A 20,123-nucleotide genomic window follows, 5' to 3' on the forward strand; every position below is an offset into this window, starting at 1 on the left:
TTGAAATTAAGTGAAAAAGAGAAAGAGATTTTGAAATTAACACATGATTTGTCAGATAAAACCACTTATGCTGAAACTTGGTTAAGCAAATACAATGAATGCAAGCAAACATTAGAAAGTACACAAGTTAACTACAAGAAATGGATTGAATTTAGTAAGGGGTTCCAACTGCTATTGACTAAGCAACCTAGTAGCAATGGGAAATTTGGTATTGGATATAATTATACAGAGCCACCTCAGAATTATACTCCAATTACTCTTTGTTAGGATCGGTATTTCGTGACACAATTCGGAATAATCAGACAAGAACTACGAAACAAAAATATGATGAAGACATCAAGTGTAGCTGGTGGAATCAACTTTATTTGGAAAGTTGTTAAATACTGAAAGTAATGAAAGAACACACACACAAGATAACTCAAAATATTTCCCTTATATTAATTGTCAGAAAGATACAATCGGAAAAACTTAGGGTTTCTAGATGGAATGTCGGATGCGGTTGTCCGTACTAGGTCAGAATAATTTGAGGTAAAAGGTTCAAGTTTGGCCATTAATGAGACATATCATTCTATTTATAGGCACATGACATTCCTTCTATAAACCCTAATCATTACAAATCATATTAAAAATAAATACAACTGTAAAACATGTCTTCGAGTAACTTGGATGTATTAGGATAGATTATCTTATAATAAATAATCTATATATAGGCACAAGATTAGGGTTTAAGTTACATTAAACCCAATGGACTTTGAGCCCAATCACCACACTAAAAGCCTTTGTCCATCATTAAATCTCATTTAATCAAAATATTTCCCTTATATTAATTGTCAGAAAGATACAATCGGAAAAACTTAGGGTTTCTAGGTGGAATGTCGGATGCGGTTGTCCGTACTAGGTCAGAATAATTTGAGGTAAAAGGTTCAAGTTTGGCCATTAATGAGACATATCATTCTATTTATAGGCACCTGACATTCCTTCTATAAACCCTAATCATTACAAATCATATTCAAAATAAATACAACTGTAAAATATGTCTTCGAGTAACTTGGATGTATTAGGATAGATTATCTTATAATAAATAATCTATATATAGGCACAAGATTAGGGTTTAAGTTACATTAAACCCAATGGACTTTGAGCCCAATCACCACACTAAAAGCCTTTGTCCATCATTAAATCTCATTTAATTGTGTCTAGCCCAGTTAACTAAGTAAGTTGGCTTGATGTTTGTTATCGGTGTAACTCTTACGGGTTATAATCGGGTCGACCCACGTTAACATGACCCGAACCGTTCATGTTTCCAACATAAAGTGGTTCCAAAATAATCATAGACATATACATATACTAAGACCAGAAACTTTTAGTTCTTTCTATTTTACATTGTTATCAACACTACTGCATTTAATTGGTGGGTACCCCATACCAAACACTTTTGACGCTATAAGTAGTCTTGAAGTGTTTCCCTAAATGAGGGATCAAATTCAATCAACAATATAACCCTCCCAACTCAACTCAACTAAACTAAACAATATGCAAAACGGTTCAACTCTTTCAATCGAAAGTGGGTGCCTTCATAGCGATAAGTTTGATGACGATGGGAGGATAAAACGAACGGGTAAGTTAATTATCTCATCATATGTGTATTCGTTAGTTCGGTTTCACTTTTCTTATTGTTACTTGTTTGTTAATTTAGGGACTTGGAAGTATGCAACTGCGCATATAATAACAGCTGTGATCGGGTCAGGAGTGTTATCATTAGCGTGGTGTTTTGCTCAACTAGGGTGGATTGCGGGAAGTATTACTCTAGTCTTGTTTTCGGTCATCACTATGTTTAACTCGCTCTTGTTGACAGATTGTTACCGGTCACCAGATCCTGTTACCGGAACCAGAAACTGTACTTATATGGATGCCGTAAAATCAAATCTTGGTAAATCTTTAATCCCAATTCGTTTCTGGTGAGATCTTTTTTAACAATTTTTATTAAATAAAATTTATTACCAAGTTTGATGATTGGCTTGAAACTAGTGCTTTGGGCGCCGGTGTCGGTATTCGGTCATTACATGCAAATCACTATTGCATGTAGAAATACGTTACACTTTCCACCCACCATCATGCATTAATTGGTTGTCGGTAAAAGCTAATCGAGCAATTAAAAATATAAAAACAAAAACATTTATGACAAATTTAATTATCAATACGATAGATTTATTCGAGGCATACTAAATTACAAAACCAAAAATATAAAGGAAAATTTTCGATAAGAGATTTCGAATATGTTCCCTTAAAATCGTTTTTTCAGATTTATCACTTTTCTAACACATCGCCGACGATGTGTTAGGTAGTCCCGCCGACGAGTTAACTTTTAATTTATGGTTAAAAATTTCGATAAGAGATTTCGAATATGTTCCCATAAATTAACACTTAACGCGTCGTCAACCATAAATTAACACTTAACGCGTTGTCAACCATTGTATTTCAACCCCACGCGTCGTTACCTGATTGGTTTACTAACTCATCAGGGGTATTCCATAACATATCGACCGACGATGAGATACGTAAAGGACAAAACTGAAAACTTTAGTTGGGAAGGACAAACTGGAAACTTAAATGTGTATAAACACTTGTACTATGTAGTATTAAGTATAAACTGGATAATAATAATAATAATAATAATAATAATAATAATAATAATAATAATAATAATAATAATGTGTATAGTATTAAGATTGTTTTATATTTAAAACTAGTTTTTATCCTCCGTATTATAAGATTGTTTTATATTATTCGTTTATAATATTTATATGTTTTTTGAATTTTAAATTTTTTATTGTAAGGAAGTTAATAATATATTTAGAATTTGATGATGAAAGACTTTCACAAATAAATGATATGTTATAACTCGGTTTATTAGCTATCTTGATTTGGTGATACTCATTACCCGCTTATTTTTCTCCTATTAAATTGTTTCTTAAATATAAATATTTTTTTATAAAAAATCGGATGTTACTTTTTAGTATATTTCTATTTCATAAAAATTTCATATCAAATATATAATGAGATTATTTGTTAATTTAATGAAATGTTATAACTAGTTTAAGGCTATCTAGGTTTGGTAAGAATTATACCTGTGAAGTCGGGTCAAATGCATGAGAAATCTCCATTTACAAATAAAATAATCTGGTGTCTTTAGAGAATGTAGCGAGGTTTCGTTTATATATATTATATATATAGGGGTGAGTTATAATAAAAAGAAATAGCTTTCTAGGAAGTGTAAGAATCCATCTAAGTCATTGGATTTATGATCTAATGGTTGAGATTGGTAGTTTTTAAACTACCAAATAGTTTCATAGGATTAAGGATTTATGCTACATAGTTTCTTAACTCTAAATTTTGTGTTATTCCTACTTTTCCGACAAAACTATGTATTTTTATTTTAGCCCTTATCTATGATATATATAAACGAAAACATAAAAATCTCACGTGTCGTGATGTGGTCGCTCCCCTTTTTCTTGAAGTCACCAGATTTGCTTGATTTTTAAATGGAGGCTTTTCATGCATTTGACCCGAATTCATGGGTATGGGTCTTACCAAACCCAGATATTCCTTAAACGGGTTATAACATCTCATTAAATTAAAAATTATTCTTACCAAATTATTGATGTAAAAATCCTATAAAATATGATATACTAAAAATTAATATCTTATTTATTGTAAAAAAGATATATATTTTATTTATATTAAAAAACCATTTTGATAGTAAAAAAAATAAACGGGTCTTGGGTCTCATCAAACCATAAGTGTATTATTAACTTTTATAAATATTATTTATAATTAAACAATCAATTTTATAGTAAAAGAAATAAACGGGTCTTGGGTCTCATCAAAACCATATAGCTTTTAAACCGGGTTATAACATCTCATTTATTTGTCAAACAATTTTATCATCAAACTATAAGTATATTATTAACTTTCATACAATAAAAAAATATAAATGTAAAAAATAAATAAATAATGTAAAACAACCCCCGTAATACGGGGGATAAAAACTAGTATATATATATATACTAGACGGGTGCCCGCGCGATGCAGCGGGTGTTTGAACCTGCTAATCACATACAAATATAAGTGTTTATGGTTCGGTTAAAACCTTGAAATCGTTTAAATCGGTCATTGGTTTGACCTCTTTTTTCTTTTTTTTTTTACTTTCGGTTTGTTGGTCGGTTTCAAAATTTTCAAAACGTAGTGAACGGTTAGTTCTCGGTTTATATCGGCAACCGACCATATGAAATCAGAAAATACTGTAAATAAACCCAATTGCAATATGATTTTGTTTGTAATCTTTGTTGTTATTATTTCACATCCTAGATGTTCCATTAATATTTATCATTTATGTAGCTAAAATTATCATTTTTTATTTATGATTATCTCAAGTATCATACTATGTTGGTTTTTAGTTAAAGTTGACGGTACATTTAAATTATTAATTATGTTAAACTAAATTTATTATTAAAGTTTAAACTGTGGAACCAGGCCGTTAGTAACGATTTGGTTTCAACTTTCAATGGTTGAGTTTGGTTTTGGAAGACAAAAAAACAGTATTAACGGTTGGACTCACAAGTTTAACTTAAAACCCATCAAAACCGACACTGAACACCCCTACGTAACATATTAATTTACTTAAAATGAAAAAAAAAATTACAACAATATCATATCCAAATTAAAGAGAATAAAATGCTCGTTTTTATGGTGTAATTTGTTTATAAAAATATTAACGTATGAAAATGCTATAGTCGTTTAAAAATCATGGGTGGAAAGTTAGTTTACAAGTTAAATTAAAAACATAATATGGTTAAAGATGAGGGACCAAACTTGTAAGTTGAATGGATTGTGTTTAAAAGACATGTTTACCTTTACTAACACATGTACCTCATGCTTTAAATTTTGTAAATTACTTAAAAATGAGTGTCTTAATTTGCCCAATTTTAATGTATTATATATAGTATAGATATATTTAAAAATTAGTTGTGTATTAATTAAACAAGCCAATATAACGGTTCAAAGTAAATAGCTTTTTATAGTTAATTCATTAGAAACAAGGTTGGTGAGTAACAAATAATAATAACTCGTTCCAAAAAAAAAACAAATAATAATAATAATAATAATAATAATAATAATAATGTGTTTTATTTATTATTTTGCATTATAATTTCGAATTTTAGCAAAAAGCTGATGTAAAGTTATATGATTTAAGTTGAGTGTGTTGTCAAGATGTTGATCATCACCTATAGTCTTATACATTTTTGTTTGTATAAGTAACCAAATATTCTTGCCGTTATGGAAAATCAATCACCTTTACTTTTTTTTTTTCGAAATCAATCACCTTTACTTAACCTTTTTTCATAGCTCCAAACCGTTTATTCTATTTTCTTTATTTCACTTCTAGTTTTATATGGATAAGAAAATGTGCTATATACGTTCACTCGTATTAATCAGAATTCAAGAATAAAAGAATAAGGGAACACATTTTGGTCTTTATCATCGTTATTTTAAGGGTTCCGATAAAAATTAAGGATGCTTTTTTATGCTTAAAACAAAATGTGCTTTATGTATTGACTCTTAACCATTCAAACACTTATTGATTCAACACTCACTGGTGCAGATTGCCAAACAACCTCTATGACAACTATGTTAATTAAACATCGTTTTTGCATATGTAGGAACGCGTCAATACAAGATGTGTGGCATAGCTCAATACAGTGTTCTCACTGGAATATCGATAGGATACACCATCACCACCGCGATTAGCATGGCGTAAGTCAACAACACTATCAATTTTCAAATCATGAAACTTTACATTACCCGGTTAATTTGGATCTTTATAATTACCATTCATCAGCGCGATCAAAAGATCCCACTGCTTCTATAAACACGGCCATGAAGCAGGTTGTCATGTCCACAACAACTCATTCATGATTATTTTCGCCATCATTCAAATCATCCTAAGTCAAGTCCCTAACTTCCATAAATTGTCACCACTCTCCATCATTGCTGCTATCATGTCGTTCATGTACTCGTTCATTGGCATCGGGCTTTCAATTGCTAAAATCATTGGTTAGATTTTTTATTTTATTTTATTTTATTTTTAAATCAGTTATTATTTAATCATCGAACTCATTATTGATTTTGAGATCTTTTTACTGAGGCTCCAGATAATGGAATTGGGGAGACGAGCATAACAGGGTTACCAATCCGGGAGGACTTTACGGGCATGGACAAAATGTGGAAAACATTTTCTGCTCTAGGAGATGTTGCTTTTGCCTATTCGTTTTGTTTCATCCTTATTGAAATTCAGGCAAGTTGTGTAGGAGCAAGCTCGACTCATTTATCTATAAGTTTGTTTCTAGTTAGCTTCAAACCACAAAGTGGTTAAACAACATAACTTGATCTCTTATAAGTAAAACATAACCCATATCAGCTCATTCGTGTGGTACCACCTCTATGTTCGGGTAGTAATAAAGTTTTGTGTGTTGAACAAACGTAGGATACATTGAAATCGAGTCCGCCCGAGAACAAAGAAATGAAGAAGGCTACAGTCTTTGGAATCACGGCATCAACCATATTTTATTTGTTGTGTGGGGTGCTGGGATATGCCGCATTTGGGAACAAAGCACCTGGAAATTTCTTAACAGGGTTCGGGTTTTATGACCCTTTTTGGCTGGTTGATCTTGCTAATATTTGCATCGTGATTCATCTTCTTGGTGCTTATCAGGTAATCTAATACCATCAATAAATTTTTCCTTAGTTATCATTAAGGTGTGTCAACCGTGTCATGCATGTTAACAAGTTAAAATTTTAACCAAAGACACTTATATATCAATATCAAAATACCAATCCTAACATGCGGACACTTAAAATTGTATAAACCCAAACACGACTCACTAATTCATTTATCTAAACGTATTAAACGGACAAGGTAGGCCCTCCGAATTTATATCATTAGTCATTTAACCCGATAACCCTTTTAATTTTTGAACAATTTAAAAATCAACCTAATTAAAATAAGTTGCCCAACAAAGATGTTGACGAATAGTAATCGAGTTGTATATATGTTAAATCAGATTGATGTATTGTAATGAAACGGTCAAACAGGTTGTAAACGAGTTGGCGGATCAACTTGTTTAGTTGAAATGGTTAAACAAGCCAACCTAAACATAGTCGTTTAATTAATATGTCAAACCAAACACGACTCATTTATTTATCAAATGGGTAAAACCAAGTTATTTCCCTTTCTTTTTCAAAAGGCTAACTAGCTTATCATTTTCTTGCAAACCGTTAACCAGGTATTAGCCCAACCAATTTTCGGGTTTGTTGAGGATTGGAGCAAATTGAAATGGCCACAAAACAAACTCATCACAAAAGAGTTCTCATTATTGGGAATCGAAATCAACATGTTGAGATTTGTTTGGAGAACAAGCTTTGTGATAACGATGACTATAATAGCAATGATATTCCCGTTCTTCAACGAGTTTGTTGGGTTACTTGGTGCGGGCACGTTTTGGCCATTATCCGTTTATTTCCCAATTGAGATGTATATTTCACAAGCAAAGATCCGCAAGTACTCCTTCACTTGGATTTGGATGCAAGTACTTAGTTTAGCATGCTTAATTGTGTCACTAGTAGCTGCGGTTGGGTCAACCCGTGGGCTCGTCACTTCAGTCCAGACGTTCAAACCGTTTCAATCTGTGTCCTAAATAACCTTAGTGGGTTTGGTTTGGTTTGGTTTGGTTCGGTTAGGGTTCGGGTTAGATTTAGTTATTTTAATGGAACTCAACTAGTAAGGTAACTTTTGATAAGTTACTAGAGGTGATTTTCATTGTACAAGTCATGTATTTACAACTTTTCTGAATGAAAGGGCTCTTGTTAACATTTACATAACTTTAGTTTAGTGTAGGTGTGGTTTTTGAGAACCATTGTTCTAGAAGCGCGTATGATTGGGGTAGGTATACTTGTCTTGTGGTAGCATCGTGCAAGAATTTTGGTCCAAAGTACAGAATATGGGAACGTATGTTAAAAAACAGTTAATAAACTCCCAAACAGGTTAAACATAGAAAGCCTCTTAAATGTAATGATATTTGGATAAAAGTTGGATAAACCACATACGTGCTACTTACTTTTTGCATTTCAATCGTAATAATAGTGGAGTGCATGATCGGTTTTGGGTTAAAACAATACCCAAAAGTTAAAAATTATGTTTTTTTTAAACCATTTTGTTTTGTTTAAGTTTTCATTTTGGGTTCCGGTTATTTGGTATTCATATGTGCTTGAAGTTTCAAGCTAGAAAAATTTTCTAAAAATAATGAATATGGGGCTAAAATAATGAGAATAAATATTTTTTTGTTAATTAATAATTAATTGACTATTATACATTTAGGCTAAAATATCATAGTTACTCTATTTATGAAGTTCTTATAAATTACTTAACATTTAAAATTGGAAATCCAAAAAATCGTTCATTTATCCGTTTCTAATCACACTTATTAAAACCAAATCCGAACCTTCGGATTTTGTTTGGGTTTGGTTATTTAGGTTACGAAACGGTTTTTTAGTCTTCTTGCACACCCTAGATGCATATACTGTAACACCACCGGTGGCGGATCTAGACATCAATTTCAAGGATAACGTTAAAAAAAATGTTTTACCAAATTTCACACAATGATAACAGAACAAAAATAGAAACACAAGAGTAAATAGATTTAAACACATGGGGTGCAGATTTCTCATATTTGGTTTTTGAAAGCTTGATATCGAGCCCTAGCATCATCTTCTTTTACTTTATCAAATGTTTCTCTTTCGTTAACACAAATTAAAGCATTATTCAAATATTCATCATCCATTCGGTTACACAAATCCGTCTTAATAAGCTTCATTTTAGGAAAAAAAATATCTTCAATGGTTGCGGTTGTAACCGGTAAAACTAACCCTAGCTTCAATATTCGATAAACCAAAGGAAAAGTGGCGTGCTTTCTGGTTTCCACCAATACACGAGCGAGGTCACACATTAACCCAGTTTTGAAATTTATCATCTTCCTTTAAATGTGTGTGAAAAATTTGTAAGATCATCACCCGAAATACACCATCTTTCTTCATTACTAAAATCATTCGGATACATCTCATAAAATGTCACTATCTTAGATAAATCAAACTTATTAAATGAATGGCAAAGATTTAAACTAGACATATTTTCTAAAAAAACTAATTGAGACGTCACTGAATCTATTTCCAAGTTCTTGAATTTGCATACCCAAAGCCATATTAATATCTTCAACCTCAAAATGATGTCGAGTGACGGTGTCTGGTGCAATGTTGTTTGATGTCCGGCTAGTTTCCAATTTCCAAACAACGAGTATAATATTTGAAAATGGTTAACGGGCTTTAATTGCTTTGAGCTTGAAACTTTTGTTGGGTTTTAATTAGGTTTAACTTTTAAATTGGTTGAGCTTTAAACAAATAGGGGCAAAATAGGGGCAACATCTTATTTTTTTAGAGGTAGCAAAATACGAAAATCTACCATAAAAAATATTTTTTTGCACTATCGACGAAAAATTGAAAGGTAACGAAGGCAAGCCTTAGTAAAGAGCTAGGTCCGTCCCTGGACACCACACTACGTGACACGTACACAATCATGATTTTTTACTCTATTTTATTGCATTGACCGTCACATACGATTAACAAATTAATAACTTAAAGTAGGTGAGAGTGTAATGTTCAAAGAATGTTTATAGAGAAAGATGCCACCGCATGGCCGGCTCAACGAATGTGGAGGCCTAAATCGAAACAAGATTTTGGGGCTTTTTCATGAAAATTGTTAAGACACTTTTTTTTGTTTATTACATGTTTGAATTAATAACCTATACTTTAGTAACAATCAAGCTTACCACCAAACAAATATATTACTTTGGGTTTACTTTACTCATTATAATATATCTATATGTAACATTTTTTTTGAACTTGGGGAAGTGGGGCCTAAAGCCATACCTCGTTTTCGCTGTCTCACGAGCCATCCCTATGCCACCGTGACAAGAATTAGTGGCCAATACGCCAAGAAGTACGTCCCACCAATAGTTAGCACGCTGTATCAAACCCTGGCATATATAACACAAAGAGGAACAAGCATATCTCTTGATATTATGACAAAAGTATACAGCTTGCATGAAAATTGAGGGAAAGCATGTTATAAATAACCTCAAGGCTCTCACATGTTCAAAGCCATGGATCGGTCCCTTTGGCCTTTGATTAGACATGGCTTTCTCATAGTCTGTTGATACAACATTTCTATTTAAAAAACGTCCATCTTCTTCTGTGTATGTAGTATATTATTACTATTCTCGTCTTTCATACGGCTCCAACTTTCCTCTAATAATGAAGTGGGAGTCATGCCAGCGTCGCTTTAACTATTTCATAAACAAAGATTCAGTAAGTACTTCACCTGTTAACAGAGAAGCTATTGCTAAGTAACTGAGCATATGAAAATTTTTCATAAAATTTTCAAATATTTACAACCAAATAAAAACAACAACTGGCATTGGTGATCAAGTACATAGTTGGCCCATGATCAGAATATACCAAAGGTTGACTTTTTGTTGACCCACAATGCAAATATGCAACAAAAAAAATAAAAAGATTTTTTAAGCTGGATCAGGTTTAGACTGCTATGCAAATACAGGGTATACTTAATTATAAGACAAATTAGATTTTAATAATCCAAACTTTTACTTACTAGCCGATAATAATCCATGCTAGCAAATAACAGTATGAACAAATTAAACTTCAAGAACAAAATACAATTTGCATGCAAAGTTCATCAGGAGTTACATTCTAATCATGTCACTCTACATTCTACAAAATAAAAGGAAATTTCGTTTAGCTCATGTAAACTTCAAAATTATCATATTTTTCCAAAGCGAAAGTTTTCCATGCATAATGTACAACGTTCTTCAAGCATTATTTGTGCCGAATATGTAAATTCCACCACAAAATTAAACTTTAAATTAACTACATGTTTGCGCGTTTTTTTTATTTATGATTGACAAAATTACAGAAAACGTGTTAGAAATCTTGTATAATAGAATTCGAAATAAGAAACAGATTTAAACAAAACAGTGAATCGGGCTTGTGTTTAATACAATTCCACTAAACAGATTCGCGGTCTGTTCCCAGGGCACTCCGGTTCGAAGCAGAAGCGTAGCACTGCCGGACTCGATCACTTGCCTGATACGAAAACTTAACGATGTTGTTGCAGAAAAGAGGAAGAAGAAGAAGTGTGTATAAATTTCCTCACACGGGCTCAGGTTTTTGGAGCTGCATTCGTGTCCCCGGGACATGCGGGCACGCACGAGTTCGATGAATTTCTAGTCTAGAAACCCAAATTTGCACCCCCCCCTGCGCGTGCGTAGGACTTGTGGTAAAACATGTGATAAAGATCCAAATAAGTGGTAAAGGCTCTACCTTATATACCACTCCTTGTTTCGTTCCCAATCCGACGTGGGACAGCTTTTACCAATTCCTTATTAAAACTTCATTCACACACTTTTACTTATAACTTCCAACAATCCCCCACATGAATGGAGGTCGAAACAACATTATTCCGATTAGATTTCAGCAGTTGAATCTTGCATACAATAGGTAGGTGTTATCCTTTGAACCTTTGCTTATGAAGCATACTCAGCCCACTGGCTCTGAGTGGACAGTGATGTCCTTGAACTCGTCTGCCATTTGTGTAGACGACAATACACTTCACACAAGACTCTCCCTGATAAAGTCAAGTTCTGATAGTTATGTTCGTTATGGTCATGAACATGAGCCTGGTTCTGCAAAAGCTATTAAGTATTGTGCCCAACAACACCCTTCGAAGCGACCCCACTTCTCTCTCACATAGGTGATTCACCATGTATGACTACCTTGGTCGAATCATTAAAAGCCATGCTTAGCCTCACACTTGTCACTTTAGGAATGGACTAGGAAGGTTACCTAGCGATGTTAAAACTCTCTCTTAAATTGTAGGGTTATCCCTCCCCCCACCCCCCCACAATGATCGCACTAATTCATACAATTAGGTTTTTCTATTGAACTCAATTCTTGGGATATCCAATCTATTGAGTTAGGTTTCCTTCGTATGAACTTCAATTTTTTCAAGGGCTTCAGTCCCATTCCCATGGATGACTTCTGAACTAACTCTCTACTTAGGCCTTTTGTTAGCGGAATCTGCAATATTATCCTTTGACTTCATGTAGTCAACAATGATAATTCCAGTAGATATTAGTTGTCATACCGTATTATGTCTATGTCTAATATGTCTATTATTACCATTATACATTGTGCTATGAGCTCTGCCAATTGCCGATTGTCTATACAATGTATACAGATGGCCGATGCCGGCTTAGGCCATCTTGGAATATCCTCAACAAATTGACGTAACCATTCTGCCTCTTCTCCTGCTTTATCTAGGGCGATGAATTCTGAATCCATCATGGATCTAGCTATAACTGTTTGCTTTGACGATTTCCACGATATAGCAACACCTCCAAGTGTGAATATATACCCACTAGTTTCTCTGGAATCATTCGCGTCAGATATCCAATTTGCATCACAGTGTCCTTCGACAACTGTTGGATATATGTTATAATGTAACCCGTATTCCCTAGTTTATCTTAGGTACCGAAGCAACCGAATCACACAATTCCAATGACTTGAACTTGGGTTGCTTGTGTATCTACTTAGCTTGCTCATAACATATGCTAAGTCGGGTCTAGTACAACTCATAAAATACATCAAGCTGCCAATAATTCTTGAGTATTCCAACTGGTTAACGGGTTCACCTCTATATTTAGCTAGATGTTGATTTGTGTCAATGGGAGTTATTCCAACTGGTTAATGGATTCACCTCTAGTTTTAGCTAGATGTTGACTTGTGTCAATGGGAGTTCTAGCTACATTAGAGTCATTCGTATTAAACTTCTCAAAAATTTTGCTCACGTAGTGGGATTGACTTAAAACAATTCCATTTTGGGTTCGTGTGATTTTAACTCCCAGAATCACATCTGCAAAACCCATGTCCTTCATGTCAAATATTGCTTTTAGCATGTTCTTTGTGGACGCTATGATTTTTTCATCACTTCCAGCAATGTGCATATCATCTACGTATAGACATAAAATGACACATCCATCGGATGTGTCCCTCACGTATACACATTTGTCACATTTATTGATTTTGAACCCAACATCAAGCATGACATGATCAAACTTTTGGTGCCATTGTTTAGGAACTTGTTTCAATCCATACAAGGATTTCACAAGTTTACACACTTTCTTTTTTTGCCCCACGACTATGAAGCCTTAAGGTTGTTCCATGTAAATCTCTTCCTCCAGATTTCCATTCAAGAAAGTTGTTTTTACATCCATTTGGTGAACTTCCAAGTTTCTAATGGCAGCAATGGCAAGCACCAACCTGATAGAGGTTATTCACGTAACTGGCGAATACGTATCAAAGTAATCTAAACCTTCTCGTTGTTTATATCCTTTGATCACCAACCTTGCCTTATACTTATCGATGGTGCCATCAGGTTTTATCTTCTTCTCGAAGATCCATCGATATTCTAGTGGTTTACATCCTTGAGGAAGATCCACTAGTTCCCATGTGTGATTTTGTAAGATAGAATCTATCTCACATTTGATGGCCTCCCTCCACTGAGGTCCTTCTACGGAATTTACCGCTTGTTGGTACATTTCAGGTTCCTCTTCTACCATGTAGGTAAGGAAATCAGGGCCGAACACTACTAGAAAAAAGGGCTTCCATGACATGCGCACAATAACACGCGTCGATTTATGACGCGCAATTATGCGAGTCATTAAAAAAATGTCATAATTATTGTAAAATAGAAGATTTGTGACACTCGTTTTTGTTTGTCATTAAACAATGTCATAAATTACAAAAAAAAGTTTGCGTGTCATATAAACAAGACCAATTTTGACCTATATTTTAATAACATACCAAATAAAAATACATCTGCTAAACTTACCAGCCACCATACATTCTCTCAAATTACCACCACCAGTCACCCACGAACATCACCAGGAACGCCGGCCATCACCATGAAAGCCATCACCACCATGACCTTTTGCCAGCACCACCAGTCAAGAACGCATCACCACCAAGTCATTCCGTCACCAGCACCAGACGCTAGACGCCTGATCGGTTATAGGATCAATTCGTGCTTAATTTCGGTTCTGTGATTGCATTTCAGCAGTTTTGTTTAGGTAATGATTATTGATTCTTGTCAAAACAGTGTCTGAAGCAGGTCAATTTTGTGTTTACTATCTTGCCCTAGAAATTTAGGGAAAGTGATTTATTTGATTATTTTAATGTGTTATAATGAGATTAGGAGTCAAATGTTATATTTTGGAAATTACTTTTAATGTTTGTGTGACTGTTTGTGATGGTTGCCTACCAACTGTTCGATGGAATTCCTGAATGAAGGTAACAGTTGTTCTTTGTAATATAAAGTTAATTAAGTTAAGTTTAGTTGAATATTCATAGATAACAGGTTTAATGTAATAGATAAAGAGCTATTTTGTTTATATCTTCACGTCAGGCCCGACTCTAGGGCAAGGCTACTCAAGCCCTAGATTGTGATATACGTTTAAAACTGGGATTTTAAAGTTAGGGGAATATAATTTTATCTAGAGAAATATATTATGGAAATGTGTCGGGACTAAACTTGGTTAAATCGTATTTGAAGGTTTTAATAAAACCAAAAATAAAAAGAATAAAAGAGGGGAACGGTGGAAGTGCCTGTAGGTAGACAAACACACACACACAGAGAGAGAGAGAGAGAGAGAGAGAGAAGGGAGGTCGAAATCCTCCACCTATGTTAGCAAATTATGCGATTTGGGGGAAATCGATGCTCAATTTTAGTGTAGAGACTAATAAATATATTAGAATGTAACTGTGATTTAAACTGCATGCTGAAGTTTGGGTAATAGCTTCATAATTTTGCTAATGGGGAATGACGTGCATGATGGGATAGGATGAGATTTAGTGAATTTTCACTTATGTGATGAATCTTGACATAATCAATTGAGTAACAATATTTGATTTCAAGAATTAATTGTGAATAAAGATAGTTATACATAATTGAGACTTATATGGATTGGAGAAGATCACGTTGATATTAAAATAATGAATTGTAGTTTATGCCCACAAGGTGTTCGATGAAATGTCTAAACTACAAAAATAGTAAAAATGTGAATGAGTTGTAATGATTACTTGTGTGACATAATTTTCTTAAAAGTGTTAAACTAGGGAGCATAAGATTATGATAAATCTAGTTGGTATTGACGATTTGTAAGAGTTCTAGTTGACTGAGTTGTTGACTTGTTGTCAAGATAGGCACCACATGACTTGGAAGGCAACGAGTCAAGCGGGTAACAAAACAACACTCCTACGGGCAAAGGTGAGTGACTCTAAATGTGTATTGCTGAAATTAGTAAGTAGATCAGAATTATTACTATTGTCGATTTACAAATTCGTTTGGTTAAGATGGACTAAAACATATATAAAAAAGGGGTTTAATACCATTTATTGGGTATGGGTTGACTTAACAAGAATGTGTTATGTTGAGGATGTTTCGTTGGTTTAAGCCTGTAAAGAAAAGGTGCAAAATCATATTGGGTCGTGTGACCCAAGTACTGAAAAATTCAGCATGTTTCAGTTTTGACCGGTTTTTAAATAATTCATTGTAAATTGGTCGAAACTCCATTCGGAGCGTATTATATATCGATGAAAAGTTATATGAGTTTACTTTGTTCACATTTTTAGTTTGAATCAAAACATCCACTGTGAGTGGGGGAAAACAATGCATTCCTACAGCTGCGCAAAACTGTTTCTAAAACAAAACTTAACAGCGCTTACAATAATTATAGAAGATTGATCAAGACTCTATTAGGAGTGGTTTTATATTGTTGTAAACCTATAAGGGACTATATTTGCTGTTTGTAAACTTTAGTCGAAAGTATAAACCGATTATGAGTTGTTTTGGTAAAAAGATAATATTATGCACAAAAAATTGTAAATAAATAAATGAGTGTATAAAGGTGATTATAGTGCGTGTTTGTATTCTTATATATGTGATATGAGAAACATATTGATATGGTATAGGATTGCTAAATTAAAGGGTCGGTTTGCTCTAATTCCAAAATCGTATATCACAATCTTCATTTAAGGTGTTCCATATGCTCAATTTGTTGATTATGAATATTCTTGAGAATCTGTTGATTAGTTCATTATTGTGTATTATGGAATTAATTTAAACTCTAGTTGCAACTTTTAGGGATTTGAGATGTTACTTGTTTGTTTGTTTTCAAATAAGTGTTATTGGTCACAACTGTTGCAGCAATGTTCCATTGTTAGTTTGTTTTTGGAAAATTTGGTAAGTGCTTTTAATTGAGTATTTTTTTTTTGGGTGGGTGGGTGTGGGTGGGGTGGGGGGGGGGGGAGATAATTCTGCTCGGTTATAAATCACAGTTAAATGTATGAACGAAGTGATATCTGCACCATTTCGTAACACTTTTAGCTAATTTATGCAATACATTTTTTCTTCATATAATTAAAATAAGAGAGCTTATTTGTCAATTTTCATATGAAACAGAGTAACTATATACTTATAAGATATCATACACATGTCTTCAAATTTAATTTTTATTATTATATCATACGGATATTGTTTGTAATATTGTAGTGTCCGACTCAGCCGGAAGTACCGAGTGTGGTTATCACGTCTTAAATTTCATGAAGGAGATCGTTCATGAAGGACTTCAAATCCTCATTGATAACAATGTAAGTGAAATTTATTTGTTTTATTATTTTCCTGTTTTATTGTGGTTTATATGCCTGTTTTAGCTTAAAGGGCAAATTGGTCATTTGGCCAATTGATTCAGATAATAAAGTTTAGAGGTGTTCATGGTTTTTACCATATCAAGTTTTTGCTTCAACTTAGGTTGTGGGATACAACATGAGTTTCGGCTCTAATTACTAAATTTGTAGTTGGTTCAGCTACACTTGCCATCATTCTTATAGTCTTTACATAGCTGCAAATAAACATAAATATATACATCAAAAGTGTTTTTTTTATATCACACTGATTCAAATAAAAAAATAGAGATATTTGTTGTAATTAGATGAAGTCCATTTTAGTATTTGCTACAAGTGTCTATTAAATTCTTAGGTATTTCTAATACTCAATATTAACAGTGGGTTATTTGTAATGGTTATATGCACTCAAAGGGGGTGTTCATGACTTTTGACCTAACGTATTTTTTGTTTAATTTTCAACCTAGGTTGGGGGAGGTAAACACGAATACACGGAGGCAGTTTCGATGCGGTTCGAGAAGATTGGTAGGCGTATACGACATAGTAAATATTTTGTTAGTGATATGTATTATACTAAATATTAAACGATATTTTTGTTAACTTAGGGATTATATGGATTATATGTAATATTTTGATTTAAGATGTTTATTTTGGAAATAGAATGTATAGCTTTGCTGCTATATTTTGGGTTATTAATTATGCAAAACAAAAAAAAATTAAAAAATTAAAAGTTATAGATGACATGCATACATGCATGTCGTTAATTGCTGTCGTAAACACTAGTATTGAAAGCGTGTCATAAATGCATGTCAAAAACGTGTGTCATAAACGCGTGTCATTAAATATGACATGTGGAAAGTGTGTCATACCTAATTTATGACTAGGGCTTCAATGACACACATTTGCGTGTCATAAGGGCCCTTTAATGACACGCAATACGTGTCATTGAAGGCCTTTTTTCTAGTAGTGGAAGGATTTTTCAGTCCTTTGTCGTTTACTCTTTCTGATTTTAACCTCATATGTCTCAAATTATTCCCAAGGTTCATCTCTTATACCCTCGTTTTCTGGAATAGTTTCCTCAATCGGTCTAGAATAGCTCGGTTTTCCTTTACCCACACATGGGAACATATGTTCAAACCATGATGTATCCTTTGATTCTTTTATGGTGCTATTGTTTATTCCAGGGTTCTTGGAATCATGCACAAGAAATCGAAATGCACCACCAGGACGGGTATATCCTATAAATACACAATCCACGGTTTTCGGTCTTATTAGTACGTGTTTCGGTGGATTCACCACTACCTTAGCTAGGCACCCCTACACTCGTAAGTATTTATATGATGGTTTATTTCCCATCCATAATTCATATGGTGTTAGATATTTCTTCTTATTGGGTATCATGTTCAAGACATAAATCGCCGATAAGATTGCTCCCTCCCACATGTCCGGGCTTACCCCAGAACTTATCATCACGGCATTCATAATTTCTTTCAAAGTTCGGTTTTTACGTTCCGCTATGCCATTTGATTGAGGGGAGTAATGAGGTGTGAGTTCATGTATGATTCCTTCTTTTTCACACAAGTCAACAAAAGATTAATCATATTCACCTCCTCGGTCACTCCTTACTCTTTTGATTTTCCGATTTAGTTGATTCTCAACTTCGGCTTTAACAAAGATAAACTTATCATTAGCCTCGTCCTGACTCTTAAGTATGTAAACATAGCAATACCTTGTACTATCATTAATGAACGTGATGAAGTACTTGTTCCCACCATGAGTAGGAATTGCTTTTAGATTACACACATCGGTGTGAATCATCTCGAGGGGTTCGGTAAATCATTCAATCTTTTTGAATGACGACGTCGTTTGTTTTGCTTCGATGCAAGTTTCACATGTATTATTTGAGTCAATATCGAATGTTGGTATACAATTAAGTTTAATTAAACGCCGAATGGAATTAAAATTAACATGACCTATTCTACCATGCCAAACATTAGAAGACTCAAGCATATAACCAGAACTAGTAGTGTTTTCATTCATTTCATTAAACACGGTTACATTCAACTTGAACATACCATTAACAGCATAACCCTTACCAACATACAAACCATTTTTGGTCAACACGACCTTATCAGACTCAATCACCATTTTGAAACCAAACTTGTTCAACTGCCACCCCGACACAAGATTCTTACGAATTTCGGGAACATACAACACATTTGACAAAGTGAGTTCCTTTCACAAACTTATCTTCAAAACCACATTCCCCTCACATTTGACTTCTGTTGTAGCGTAGCTTCCCATAAACACTTTTTCTCCGTTAGTCACCTCCTTGAAAGTGCTAAAGAGGCTTTTGTCAAAACACACATGACGGGTAGCCCCCGTATCGACCCACCAATCTTTGTTATTTTTCCCAACCAAGTTAACTTCGGTGACCATAATCGAGAGGTCCGTGACCACAACAACAAGGTTCTTAACCTCACGAACCATGTTCACTTGTCGAGCATTTTCTTTCTTTGGAGCTTGCATTCGTTGGCCCTATGGCCTTGCTTTCCAAAATTATAACATGTTCCTTGGAACTTCTTTTTCTTCCCAACTCCCCCCTTAGGACCAAGGTTGAAGCTTTTCCCATGATTTTTCTTTCCACCGTTTTTGTTACCCTTTGAAGATTGGCCATGTTCAACAACATTGGCCTTTGTTGTTCCGGGACCATCAATTCTTTTTAAAGCAATTTCGTTATCTTCTTCAATACGAAGACGAACAACAAGATCTTCAATGGTCTTCTTCTTTCGCTTATGCTTGAGATAGTTATTGAAATCGACCCAACTTGGTGGTAGCTTTTCAATAATACAAGCAACTTGGAATATCTCGCTAAGTGACATTCCTTCCGCATGAATATCATGAAGAATAACTTGCAAATCTTGGACTTGACTCATAACAGTTTTTGAGTCTATCATTTTAAAGTCCAAGAGTTTAGCCACCACAAATTCTTAGTACCGACATCTTTCGATTTGTATTTGTGGTCCAACGACTCCCATAATTCTTTGGCAGTCTTGGCCTTACAATACACATTATAGAGTTCATACACCATGCCATTCAAAACATAATTCCGACACAAGAAATCCGAATGATTCCATACCTGAACCGCGCTCAATGATTACGCATCCATTGCCCCTTCTTCAAGTTGGGGAACGGAT

The 20,123-nt window shown here is 34.0% G+C and overlaps 1 protein-coding gene across 2 annotated transcripts; it reads left to right on the forward strand.

The window, feature by feature from the left end:
* The first annotated feature begins 1,459 nt into the window (after positions 1 to 1,459).
* LOC143579910 (amino acid permease 6-like) lies at positions 1,460 to 7,974 on the forward strand. Of its 2 annotated transcripts, XM_077063084.1 has the most exons (7): positions 1,460 to 1,618; positions 1,697 to 1,930; positions 5,721 to 5,814; positions 5,900 to 6,114; positions 6,213 to 6,355; positions 6,545 to 6,772; positions 7,344 to 7,974. In XM_077063084.1, the coding sequence occupies exons 1-7, from the start codon at positions 1,534 to 1,536 to the stop codon at positions 7,752 to 7,754; spliced, it is 1,410 nt and encodes a 469-aa protein (XP_076919199.1). In that variant the 5' UTR covers positions 1,460 to 1,533; the 3' UTR covers positions 7,755 to 7,974. The 2 variants fall into 2 exon arrangements, with proteins under 2 accessions (XP_076919199.1, XP_076919198.1); XM_077063083.1 differs by having other exon boundaries at positions 1,460 to 1,930.
* Positions 7,975 to 20,123: the final 12,149 nt, after the last annotated feature.

The sequence above is a fragment of the Bidens hawaiensis genome, unplaced genomic scaffold (genome assembly GCF_021521415.1).
Source record: "Bidens hawaiensis isolate Kalapana, Puna unplaced genomic scaffold, B.hawaiensis_p1.1 tig00030162_1, whole genome shotgun sequence".
Lineage (NCBI taxonomy): Eukaryota > Viridiplantae > Streptophyta > Magnoliopsida > Asterales > Asteraceae > Bidens > Bidens hawaiensis.

Bases quoted from the DNA above. Each gene is read 5' to 3' on its own strand.
- LOC143579910 (XM_077063083.1), top strand. From the start codon at position 1,534: ATGCAAAACGGTTCAACTCTTTCAATCGAAAGTGGGTGCCTTCATAGC. The intron at 1,931-5,720 runs GTAAATCTTTAA...TTGCATATGTAG, and splicing joins TGCCGTAAAATCAAATCTTG to GAACGCGTCAATACAAGATG. The intron at 6,115-6,212 runs GTTAGATTTTTT...CTGAGGCTCCAG, and splicing joins TTCAATTGCTAAAATCATTG to ATAATGGAATTGGGGAGACG.